The 11,518-nt window shown below is 52.5% G+C and overlaps 1 protein-coding gene across 2 annotated transcripts; it reads right to left on the bottom strand.

Moving 5' to 3' along the window:
• Positions 1-1,362: 1,362 nt before the first annotated feature.
• On the bottom strand, positions 1,363-11,311 carry Arrb2 (arrestin beta 2). 2 transcript variants are annotated; one of them, XM_090349774.1, is made up of 15 exons: positions 11,201-11,311; positions 7,485-7,515; positions 6,832-6,892; positions 6,671-6,715; positions 6,028-6,224; positions 5,693-5,752; positions 5,376-5,443; positions 5,108-5,243; positions 4,793-4,877; positions 4,455-4,527; positions 4,090-4,227; positions 2,699-2,782; positions 2,526-2,605; positions 2,357-2,444; positions 1,363-2,083 (listed from the first exon to the last, which is right to left on the bottom strand). In XM_090349774.1, the coding sequence occupies exons 1-15, from the start codon at positions 11,221-11,223 to the stop codon at positions 1,990-1,992; spliced, it is 1,263 nt and encodes a 420-aa protein (XP_090205900.1). In that variant the 5' UTR covers positions 11,224-11,311; the 3' UTR covers positions 1,363-1,989. The 2 variants fall into 2 exon arrangements, with proteins under 2 accessions (XP_090205900.1, XP_090205901.1); XM_090349775.1 differs by having other exon boundaries at positions 2,357-2,411.
• Between the last annotated feature and the right edge of the window lie 207 nt (positions 11,312-11,518).

Here is an 11,518-nt window from a genome sequence, read left to right as displayed (position 1 = left end):
CCCCTCTCTCACGTTCTTATAGTTCTTATCCTTTTCCTTGGGACACAGGGAATGTAGTTCAATAACTAGGAAATGACTCCATATTTAGTTCTGTTCCCTATGGTACATCATAGACTCAAACCAAGATTGCTCATAGAATGAAGGGAACTTAAAGATGGAGAATAAGAAAGTTCAGAAAAAGTAAACTGGTGCAGGTGGCTTACTCTGATAATCCTAGCTACCCAGGAGGTTGAGATCTGAGGATCAAGGTTCAAGGCCAGCCTGGGTATGAGAGTCTGAGATTCTTATCTCCAATTAAGTACCAGAAAACCAGAAGTAGTGATGTAGCCTTGATCTGAAGAGCTCTGGGACAGCGCCCAGGACCAGAGTTCAAGACCCATGACTGACAAAAAAAATGTTAAAGAAATATAAAATAAAGAGAAATTGAGGTGGGCATAAGTGACTTACCCATTATCCTAGCTACTTAGGAAGTGGAGATTTGAGGACTAAGGTTCCAAGCCAGCTTCTACAGACTTATCTTATTCACAGCTAACCACCAAAAAGCCAGAAGTGGAGGTGTGGCTCAAGTAGTAGAAGGGGTGAATTTTTCAAATTTCTATGCATGTATGTAAGTGCCTGATAAAATCCCTTTGTACAAGTGAAAAAGAGAAAGGTCACCTGTAGGCCTCACAGCTGATGACCAAAGTGAGAATCGTTATTATTTTGTGGTTGTGGAGCTTGTACTCAGGGTCTGGGTGCTGTCCCTGAGTTCTTTTGTTCAAAGGTCTACCACTTTGAGCCACAATGCCACTTCCAGTTTTCTGGTGGTTAAGTCTCATGGTCTTTCTTGCCTGGGCTGTTTTTGAACTGTAGTCCTCAGATCTCAGACTTCTGAGTAGCTCGGATTACAGGCGTGACCCCCGGGAGCCCAGCCTCAGAGGGCCTTAATACAATTCATCAAAATAGTCATGGGGACATCTTTACAGCTGCTAGGACTTGGGCCCACTGCCACATGATGACATGACTCCAGGCTGCAAAGCCTGGGCTTCCCCGTTCAAAGGGAAATACCAATGCCACAGAGACATCACTTGGGCAGCGTCTGTCTGGCGAGGCATGCAAATGTGGTTCCACTGAGCCCCAACTGTGTACTGCTTGAGCAACCATGAAGAGCAGTAGAAACAAACCCGAGTGGGTCAAGCCACAGTGTCATCGTCATGAGCACCTGCCTTGCCCAACTCCAGGGAGCACCTCGTGTGCAAGGAAGTTAGTTATTCCTCCTGCCACCGGCTTAGGTTTACTCTGTGGCTTTACCAAGCTGTACTCTTGAGTATGGACTGACTAAATCAAGTTTCAGTGTTTACCTTGGAACACAGGCACCGTACAATCATTCAATAAGCATTTATTGATAGCCAGTGTCAGGTGCCCTGTGGTGCAGAAAAGCCCGGATGAACACTACACATCTTAAATGCTACAGAACACACACACACACACACACACACACACACACACACACACACACACACACACACACTCATACCTATTACAAGGTTTATTTTCTTCTTTATGTTAGGAAACAAACAAATGGCCTTGCCCCCACAGGGTCCCATGTTGAAGGAATAGCAGGCAAAGATGGTGACAGGAGGGATGTACTGGCACGAGGCTGAATGTGGGAGTTCTTCCCTCCCCCACTCTGCTACTGTCCTTGTGTTCAGTGGCCCCTTGTAAAACACGTAGGTGTAAAACCCAGCCTGCCACCCTACGATATGTGTGTGGGAAACAGAGCTGTATGTAGTCAAAAGATTAATGCCCACTTTGCACAAGCGATGAGTCCAGTGTGTATCTTGGGGAGAGAGGGAGCTGAGGGGTTAGTTGAGGAACCTGCTGGGTGGAGAAGGAAGAAGGAAGGGGGAAAAAATGGGACATTCCATCTCACCCCTCTCTCCCAGTGGGATCTTGGTCCTGCCCCTACCTCTCCCAGCACCATCTTCTCCCTTCTTCTAGCCCCCCTTCCTAGCAGAACTGGTCATCATAGTCGTCATCCTTCATCCCCTTCAGCCGAAGGCGGGCAAAGTCCTCAAACACAATGTCGTCGTCCGTGGCATAGCTTGGTGGTAGAAAGGACAGAGGAGGAGGTGAGGGCAGCAAACACTTCTCAACCTCCCCCTCCACGCTCATCCCCAGGGGAGAGGAGTATGAACAAAAAGCAACTGGGGGTGTGTGTGCACGAAGAGACAGACAGGAGTGTCTCCTAAGGCATCGGACCTGACACATCACCACCCGACCTCCCTGCCCTCACCCCTGCCAAATGGAACAAAACTCTCCGGGAAGTACAAGAGTGGATTTGCATGTGACTGGAAGGCAAGGCGCGCTTTCTTACTTGGTGTCGAATTCGATGAGGTTGGTATCCACAGGGATATCTGTCTCCAGAGCGGCTGGAGGAAGGGAAGAAGGGGGGTGGGCAGGCACTGGAAGGACCAGAGTATTTTTTTTTCTATAGCCCTGCTTCAAGCCTCCCCTGCAGGGCTTGGGGTGGGTGGAAGGCTCACCTGTCTGGGGTCTGGGGAGAGTGATGTGTTCATGGGGCTTGGGGTGCATAAGAACAAAAGGCAGCTCCACTGAGACATCCCTGAGGAGGGGAGAGGCTGTGTGAAGATGACAAGGACTAGGAGGAATCAGAACCACTGTGACCCCTCCCCAACTGGCTCCCCATCACACTTACCCGCCTCGAGACACCACCAGCTTCACTTTGACCCTGTAAGACACCAGGATCCCCAGCACCTCCTTGTTGGCACCCTCCTTCACACTGCAATTGATGGCAGGGGGGCGGGTCAAGGACCTGGTGCTCCATCACCCAGGTCTCCCCTGGCTCCCATTGGCATTCTGAGCAAGACTACAAACTTGCCCAGGCACTGGTGGCTCACACCTGTCATCTTAGCTACTCAGGACACTGAGATCTGAGGATTGCGGTTCAAAGCCAGCCTGGGCACTAAAGACTGAGAGACTCTTATCTCCAATGAACCACTAGAAAACTGGAAGTGCAGCTGTGGCTCAAGGGATAGGGTGGCAGCCGTGAGCTGAAGAGCTCAGGGCAAGACCTAGGCCCCGGAGTTCAAGCCCCATGATGGACAAAAAACAAAAACAAAAAGTCTGTTAGACTCTTTTACCTCCAATTCACCAGCAAAAGGCCAATAACAGAGGTGTGGCTCAAGTGATAAAGCACCAGCTTTGAGTGGAAAAAAAGCTAAGTGAGAGCATCTAGGCCCTGAGTTCAAAACCTAGAGCTAGCAAAAAACAAAACAAAAACCCTAGGCCGGGAGTTTGGCCTAGTGGTAGAGTGCTTGCCCAGCATGCACGAAGACCCGGGTTCGATTCCTCGGTACCACATTCATAAAAAAAAGCCAGAAGTGGTGCTGAGGCTCAAGTGGTAGAGCTCTAGCCTTGAGAAAGTCCAAGGACAGTGCTCAGGTCCTGAGCTCAAGACCAGGACTGGCAAAAAAAACCAAAAAAAAAACCCCCCCTAGAAACTAGGCTTTGGAGTCTCAGTAGCTGCAACAATGCAACCCTGCCAGCAGAGGTCGCCCTGGGGTTTCCCCTGTTCCAAACCTCTTGGAGTCTCATATGTAAAAGCATGCATGTGTGGGTCCATCTCCTCCTACTTCTCTTTGTGGTTCCTGCTTACCACGCTGGCCTCCAGGCCTGCGGTGTGCTTGTGTAAGTGTGCTCAGTGTCATGGCATCAGATAAGGAGGGGTGAGAACCAGCCCTTGTGAAGGTCTGGACCTCTGGGGCTGCTCATGCCTAATTACACAATACCATCTTGTAATCCCTCAGCCCCTCAGGGTCCATCCTGTCTGTCTGCCTGCAACCTTCTTCCCCTCCACATCCTGACCACTTTCATCATTCGCCTTCCTTGAACGCCCAGTTAAAAATCAACATCCCCCCACCCTGTCTGTCCCTCAACACGCTGTATGTTTTTACCATTTAGCTGACTGTCTAGCCTTCCTCTTCTACAATGTGAGAGCTTGTCTGTTTGTTCACTGATACGTCCCTGGCACTTCAGCCCCAGCCTGGCACACAGCCCCCCTCCCCCCACCCCCAGCCCCAGGCTCACATGGTGCTAGAAGCCAGGTTGGTGTCTTCATGCTTGAGTTTCCCATCCAGAGCAAGGCCACGCTTCTCCCGGTTGTCGCTGAGCAACGGGGTGATGGTGTATACCTTACAGAATGTGGAACTGGGGGACACCTGGTCACTGAGAGGTTGGGGACAAGGGGACAAGACTTTTGGAGGTGTTGGGCTAGGAGGGGACAGCAAGCAATATTACCTCCTTCACTGACCCTTGGGATACAGATTACAAGGGTTTGGCCCTGCCTACTCAAGGATACCTAGTAGCTCAGAGCCAAGTGGTTGTAGGGGAGACATGGCTCAGGAAGGAATGAAGCCACCACCTCATATTGTCCCCAGTCCTGGGATACTCACTCTTGTTCAAGCTGTGCCACGGGACATTTGTACTGTGCAGTGCTGAAGAGGCAGATGTCGGCATACTGTCTCACTGTGGGAGAGGGGCATCAAACAGCTCTAGATGGAGCACAGACTACAGAGCACTGCAGTCCAGGTCATGCTTGAGCCTCTCCCTCCCCCCCCCCCCAACTTCCCCTACCAGGGAAGGCCAGGGCCTGCTCTTTTATCATTCTTGAATAGCCTGTGTTCCTGGGAGGTTTTACACATGGGGTTATGGTCTGAGTAGAGGCTGCAGTGAAGTCACTTATGCAGGGGTCCCCCCACCCCCTCCCCTGTCCTTCTCCCCCACCTCCTACCAGAGACTCTGATCTTCTTGACGGTCTTGGCGGAGTTGTTAGTGACGTGGACATTGACATTGAGGGGCTCCCCGTGGTAGTATAGCTTTTGAAGGGCAGGGAGGGGGGAGTCATATGAATTGCTGCTGTTTTTGTTTTTAACTGGTCTCATTCCTGGGGTGCTCCCCACCAAGGTTCAACTGTGCTTCCCCACCCCAGCCTAAGCCCATAGTAATTCCACACTCAGCAAGGCAAACCACTATCTTGCCTGAGGCCCCCTACCCCCCATGGATCTGGCCTGCCCGTGGCATTGGTGTCACCCACTGACTTCCCCACCTCCTTGTCCAGGGAGGCTTCGAGGTGCAGGGACCGGTCAGACATGAGGAAGTGGCGTGTGGTTTCAGCTGAAGGTTGGGGGCCAGGTTTCTCTGGGGCAAACTGCACCTTTCGGATCACCAGACGGACGGAGTTCCTAGGGGGAGAAGATGGGGGTAGAGATGTGGCTCAATTTCCAGGTACCCCTCACTTCCACTCTCACCAGGGTCTGAGGCTCTAGGAAGTAGGGCGGGAGTGGTGAAACCAGAGAGGAGGTTATTTCCTTCACCTTTTGTGGCTTTTCTCTTCTAGTGATTTGGCACAGAAGGCTCGAATCTCAAAGTCTACTCCGCAGGCCTCAGGAAGGGAGAAGAAAGGTCAAATCTTACCCAAGGCTTCTGCTGCCAACCCCACCACACCCCTTCCTTCCTCCCTCCTTCCCTCCACTCGAGCTGTGGCAGAGACTTGCTCATGGGGAGCCCTCAGGTGCATGCAGGTAATGGGCAGCACCCACAGGGGACACCTGGCTGTCCCCAGACTACTCTTTGCAGTTCAACTGAGCTTTAGGCCTCTGCTTCTGCCACTTCAGAAATTTTCCTCCCATACCTTTCCTGTGTCCTCTGGTCCTGGCTGCAGCGTCACTGAGCAGGGCAGATTCTGGGGTATCTGTGGCAGAGGAAAGAGGTGGGGGGAGGTTTTAGTCCCTTCAGAAAGCCCCAACTCCTCCTCCCAATCTCAACTTGAAGGGCACCTGCAAGTGAGACTGGAAGCAGCGAGGGGTCCTAGCGAGGATGCTGCCTGAACGAGTGGTGACCTTGAAGGGACATTTAGGGACAATTTTCTGACTTTCTCTCAGGTCTGTCCATGACAGGGGTCTTCTGCCCTTCAGCCCAACCCCATCCCAGACTTCATGTCCAGTCGTGGGTAGGAGAGATCCTCACAGTGAAAAAAAAGGGGTGAGCATGCTGGCCCAGTTTCCTCAGCAGCCGGTCCTGCAGGCGGGTCGGGGGCCGAGGTGGATTGGGCATTGGCGGGAAGGCCTGGTAGGTGGCGATGAACAGGTCTTTGCGGAAGGACAGGCCCAGCACATCCAGGTCTTCTCGGCCATAGCGGAAGGCACAGGTGAGGGTTACAAACACTGGCAAAAAGAGACGCGAGGTAACTCCTTAACCAGGCACCCACTGCTCACGCCTGGGATCCTAGCTACTCAGGAAGCTGAGGGCTGAGGCCAGCCATGCCAGGAAAGTCCGGGAGATGCCTATTTCCAATGAACCACCCCTCAGTGGAGCTGCAGCTCAAGTGGCAAAATGCCTTGAGTGGAAGAGTTAAGGGACAGTGCTCAGGCCTGAGTTTAAACCCCGGTATTGGCATGGAGGAAGAAGGGGAGGAGGAAGAGAAGGGAGGAAGGCAGAAAAAAAGCAAGCAAGAGTAGTACCTCTATACCAGATCCCTCCCTTCCCTTAGGCAACACGAACATGCCAGACTCTTTCTGCCTCAGTACCCATCTCTCTGGGGCACCTACCTACCAATGCTGGTCCACGTCACTTCCCCCTCCCCTCAGGTTCTTGGACTAGAAGCCAGTACCTTTTCGGTCCTTCAAGTAGTCAGGGTCCACCAGCACCACACCATCTAGGGAAGGGGCATCCAGGTTCATTTCCCCAAGCCTGGGCTCAGGAATCTCAATTCCCCACCCCCCTCCAACCTCTCCCTTAGGGGATGAGCTGTCCCTTTCCGGACAAACTTACCTACAGGATCCACTTTATCCAGGTGGTCTACAAAATCCCGCTTGCCCAAGTACACGGTGAGCTGAGGATGTCAATAGTTAACAGGGAAGATTGGGGAGGATGGTGACCAGGGAACAGACCCCTTGTAATCTTGCCTTGGGCTCCCCAGACTGGGATAGGGGAAAGGAAATTTCTCCCCGTAGTGTTGGAAGGTAAGGATCACTCAACCAAAGTGAGGCTTTTTAGCTGTTCCCTTACTGCTTTTCACACCTCAACTCACCAGTTGGGTATGTGTGTCCTCAGGGAGAACTGCTGGACCAGCTGGTTAGCAGCTGTCAGCCTCACTAGGTCCCCTCAGGGGTTCTCGAATAAACAGGCCATAGCCTGGGGGAGGGGCAAGGGACTGTTAACAGCCCCAGGCTGCTAAGGTTAGAGGAACAGAGTTTGCTTCTAGTCCCTTCCCTTTGGTCTTGCTTAGGGATCCACTCCTGTCCCCCTCTGTGGCTGGCTCAGATTGAGCAGCCTCTGCAGCAAGGGGCTTGAGGGAAGGAAGTCAGCTTTTAGCTGTCACAGGAAGTGGGGAGCCAGGGGTAGAAGACTGTCTCATCTAGGGGCAAGCTGAGCTTTGGTAGGGCCTAGGGAGGATCAAAGGGTAAGCCCCATGGGTAACTCACCTTGCAGTTAGGGCTCGACTTCTTGAAGACCCTAACAAAACAGAAAGGGAAACCCCACTGCCTCCCTCAGACTCAGCAGGGAACCCCACACCAGGACTTTACCCCTCCCACCTTAGATTACTGGTTTAAAGCTTTATAACCTCCCAACATCTTTCCAGAAGGTCCTTCATATTTCTATCTCTCTCTTCCCCCACCCCCACACTTTCTTTCTTTCTTTCTTTCTTTCTTTTTTTTTGGTCAGTTGTGGGGCTTGAACTCTAGGCCTGGGCACTGTCCCTGAGCTGTAGAGCTTGTCCCTGGAGCCACAGCACCACTTCCAGTTTCCAAGTGGTTAATTGGAATTAAGAGTCTCTCAGACTTTTTAGTGCTGGGCTGACTTTGAACCTTGATCCTCAGATTTCAGCCTCCTGAGTAGCTGGGATTACAAGTATGAGCCACTGCACCCAGCTCTTTCTTTCTTTGTGTGTGCGTGTGTGTGTGTGTGTGTGTGTGTGTGTGCCAACTTTGAACTCAGGGCCTCCATGCTGTCCCTGAGCTTTTTTTGCTCAAAGCTAATGCTCTATACTTGAGCTTCACTTCTGGCTTTTTGCTGATTAATTAGAGATAAAAGTTTTATAGACTTTCCAGCCCAGGCTGGCTTTGAACTATAATCCTCAGATCTCAGCCTCCTGAGTAGCTAAGATTACATTGTGAGCCTCTGGCACTTGGTCTCCCTCACAGTTCTTTCTTTTTGCCAGTCCTGGGGCTTGGGCTCAGGGCCTGGGCACTGTCCCTGAGCTTCTTTTGCTCAAGGCTAGCACTCTACCACTTGAGCCACAGAGTCACTTCCAGCTTTTTCTGTTTGTGGTATAGAGGAATTGAACCAACGGCTTCATGCATGCTAGGCAAGCACTCTACCACTAAGCCACATCTCCAGCCTTACATCACATTTCTTATAAAACACTTCTGAAGTCACTTGTCTTGGTCCACCCAAACTAGTCCCCCTCCTTCCACAGTAATGGCCACCTGTTGCCCTAGGAACATGCAAGTTCCTCCACCTTCCAGAGTAGGCCTAAATGAGATGGCTGCAGTATCTACGTCAGATTGATCCATCTTTCCACCTGACCTCCAGTCCCAGTGACAGCGGGGGTACATGGATAAGCAATGGCCTTGACTTTTGCCCTCTCAGATCATTTTTGTCATTTAAGTGGTACCCAAGTTTGATCTTATTCTATTAAGCTCTGATATACTCAGCAATTTATAAAAGCCTCAAATATCTCCTGCTTTTGGATATAGATCCAACCCAATCCTAGTCACTTTGTTTTTTAGGGGGAGAGGGTAAGTGTTCTTGTCACACTGTCACACTTTACTTGTGGTTTGGTAGCCCAAAAGGCAGTTATGTTTCATTTGTCTCCCTCTGTAGACTGAGCTCTGGTGGACTTTGTATGCTGAGATCGTTTGAAAGCCATAGCCAAATGACAAAGCTGATAATGCTGATTTTTATTTAGTGGTGCGCAATCAATGTCCAGGCACTGTTCTGAAGTGTTTGAAGTGAATACCTTATTCAATTCTCTCAACAATCCAATGACGGTGGTCCTATACTCATATTTTAGGTGAGGAGACTGAAGCATGGAGAAGTCAATATTGTCTGATGTCCCAGAGATTGAAACTGGTAGAACTCAGAAACAGAGGCAGTCTAGCTCTCAGTCCCTGTTCTTAATCACTAACCAATCTCACTATCCTCTGCAACTGGTAGCAACATGGTTGTCTAGCTGATTTTCTTTCCTTTCCTTTTTTGTTTTTTTTTTTTTGGTTGGTCACCAGGCTTGAACTCTGGGCCTGGGTGCTACTGCCCTACCCCTTGAGCCACAGCCTTCCCGTTTTCTAGTGGTTAATTGGAGATAAGAGTCTCATGGTCATTAATGCCCAGGCTGGCTTTGAACCATGATTCTCAGATCTCAGCCTCCTGAGTAGCTAGGGTTACAGGCATGAGCCACTGCACCCAGTTAATATCCAGTTGATTTTTTTTACCCAGGTGTTAAAACAATCTAAGTCTAGACTCTGCCCATTTGTAGGAGGGTAAGGCAATATCTTATTCTACTCCTTCCAATCCTGGGAAGGATGCCCAACTGTCTGACTCTATCACCCTGAATTCTACTGCAACTCTACTTGTTTCTTCTTTCCTGTAGTTTAACAGTTTAGAATGCCATGCCAGAGAATGGGGCAACACTCCTGAGTACCCCCAACCAATAAAGAAGCATGGATGACGTGGGCATGGTGACAGTTAGAATACGCAACCTTTTGTCCTATATTGAGGCTAACTGCTGTGACATCGTCTAGGCTCTCCCCTCCACTTCTGGTTCTCCCTTTTGTCCTACTGAAGCCTTCCCTTAGGAGCCCTTGGCAGAGGGCTGATAGCCACAATGAGTTGGCCAACTATAGTATGGCCTGGAGCAACTACAGGGCACCTGTCCTCTGGAACCTAACCCAAGCACCTCTTGCTAGTGTAGGGAGGACAAGAAGGGTGTATGTATCCAGACTGACCACAGAAGCAGACTATAAGAATGACCAGGGTGGGGCCCAGAGGGTGTTGGGGCGGGGGGTGAGGGTGTCAGCTGAAGCAGATACCCTTTGCATTTCCTGCTATTCTCTCCATTTCCTGTGGCCCAGAATTTGGTGAGGGTGGAGAGAATTGTGCCAAGTCAGCAGGCTCTCTTTGGTCCATCTGTCCCCCCTCCCTGACCCACAGAACGGAAACTGGGGGCCTTCCTGAAGACAGTTACTTCTCCTTTCTCTGGGATGTTTAAATCCTCATCGAGGAAGCTACCCATTTTTCTTAGATAACTGGTTGTCTTGATGGGTTCTCATCCTCCATGAGTGGGGGAGTGATGGGATGGATGATGATGTTCGGCGGGACCAGGCCGCTATTCCCGATCCTCTCTGGCTTGAAGCGTATGGCCTCAACCTTTTCTTCTGCCCCTATTCCCCTAGAACTCAAGGCATTCATCCCTTTGCCCCTAAGGGGTGTTGGGTCACAACAGGAAGCAGAGCTTGCTAGAGACCAAAAAAAAAAAAAAAAAAAAAGAGAACTCGGGGTGTCAGTGGAAGGAAGGCGCCTTGATTGCACAGAAAACATCCGGGGAGTGGAGGCGTGCTCGGGGCATATAGTGCCCCCCCAACACCGCCAGCCCCCCGGGAGAGGTTTTCGACCAATTTCAGGGAGGGTCACTACGTGACACACTACTCTCTCAAGATGAAGCTGTTGCTCTTAGCAACCCCAAGGAAGGCAGAAGTTTGGGAGCCGGAGCACCTGGCCCTCGGGACAGGTGGGGGCAGCAGGCTCTCTACTGGTTTGGCACGGGTTCTTAGAGGGACTCCCCTCGCCGCATCCCCTCTCCGGGCACACAGCCCCTCGGGTCAGCCACCTGCTCCTTCCTCCGCCCCTGCATCGCAGCCTGCAGGGGCGAACCCAGCGGTCTGACCCCGCCATTCCCAGAGAACCCCCGACGCCGGCCTCCTGATCCCCTCCGGGCCTCGCCTTCTGCCGGAGTCCGAGCACGCGCCCCCACCTCCCATTATCCTCAAGGACCGGAGCTGGCGGCCCCGGATGGCTGCCCCCTGGGGATCGGGCGTCCAGCCCCCCGATTCCCCGGTGCCCTTGCCTGCTCAGCCCCGCAGCGCCCGCGCCGAGCCGCGGCGGCCGCCCGCGCCCCGCGGCACGGTCCCACCTCCCTTACCTGGTCCCGGGTTTCTCCCCCATGGTGCGCGCGCGCCCGCCGCCCGCCCGGATCGCGGCTGGCTCGCAAGCCTTGCAGCCCGCTGCCAGGTCCCTGCTCCTCCCCACGCCACTGCGCACGCGCGCCCTCGCTCTTTCTCTTCTCCCCCCCCCCCCCCCCCCCCCCGCCCGCTCGCCCGCCCCGTCCTCCCCGCGGCTCGGGAGAGCCTGGGCCAGTTGCGTCAGCCCGCTCGCGCGCCACGGCGGCCGGCCCTCCGCTCTCCGACACGCACGGCGGCGGCTCCGCCCCCACGCCTCCGCCCTCGGTCTCCCCCGGGGA

This window comes from Megascapheus bottae, chromosome 17 (assembly GCF_031878675.1).
Source record: "Megascapheus bottae isolate mThoBot1 chromosome 17, mThoBot2.hap1, whole genome shotgun sequence".
NCBI classification, from domain to species: domain Eukaryota; kingdom Metazoa; phylum Chordata; class Mammalia; order Rodentia; family Geomyidae; genus Megascapheus; species Megascapheus bottae.
Note: the sequence above shows the minus strand (reverse complement) of the source record. Positions and strands in the feature narration are given on the sequence as shown.

Coding starts and splice junctions, on each gene's coding strand:
- Arrb2 (XM_090349774.1), bottom strand. CDS start 11,223: ATGGGGGAGAAACCCGGGACCAG. Junction 4,528..4,792: donor CAAGAAGATCAGAGTCTCTG/GTAGGAGGTGGG, acceptor CCTCTCCCACAG/TGAGACAGTATGCCGACATC. Junction 2,084..2,356: donor CTCATCGAATTCGACACCAA/GTAAGAAAGCGC, acceptor TCTACCACCAAG/CTATGCCACGGACGACGACA.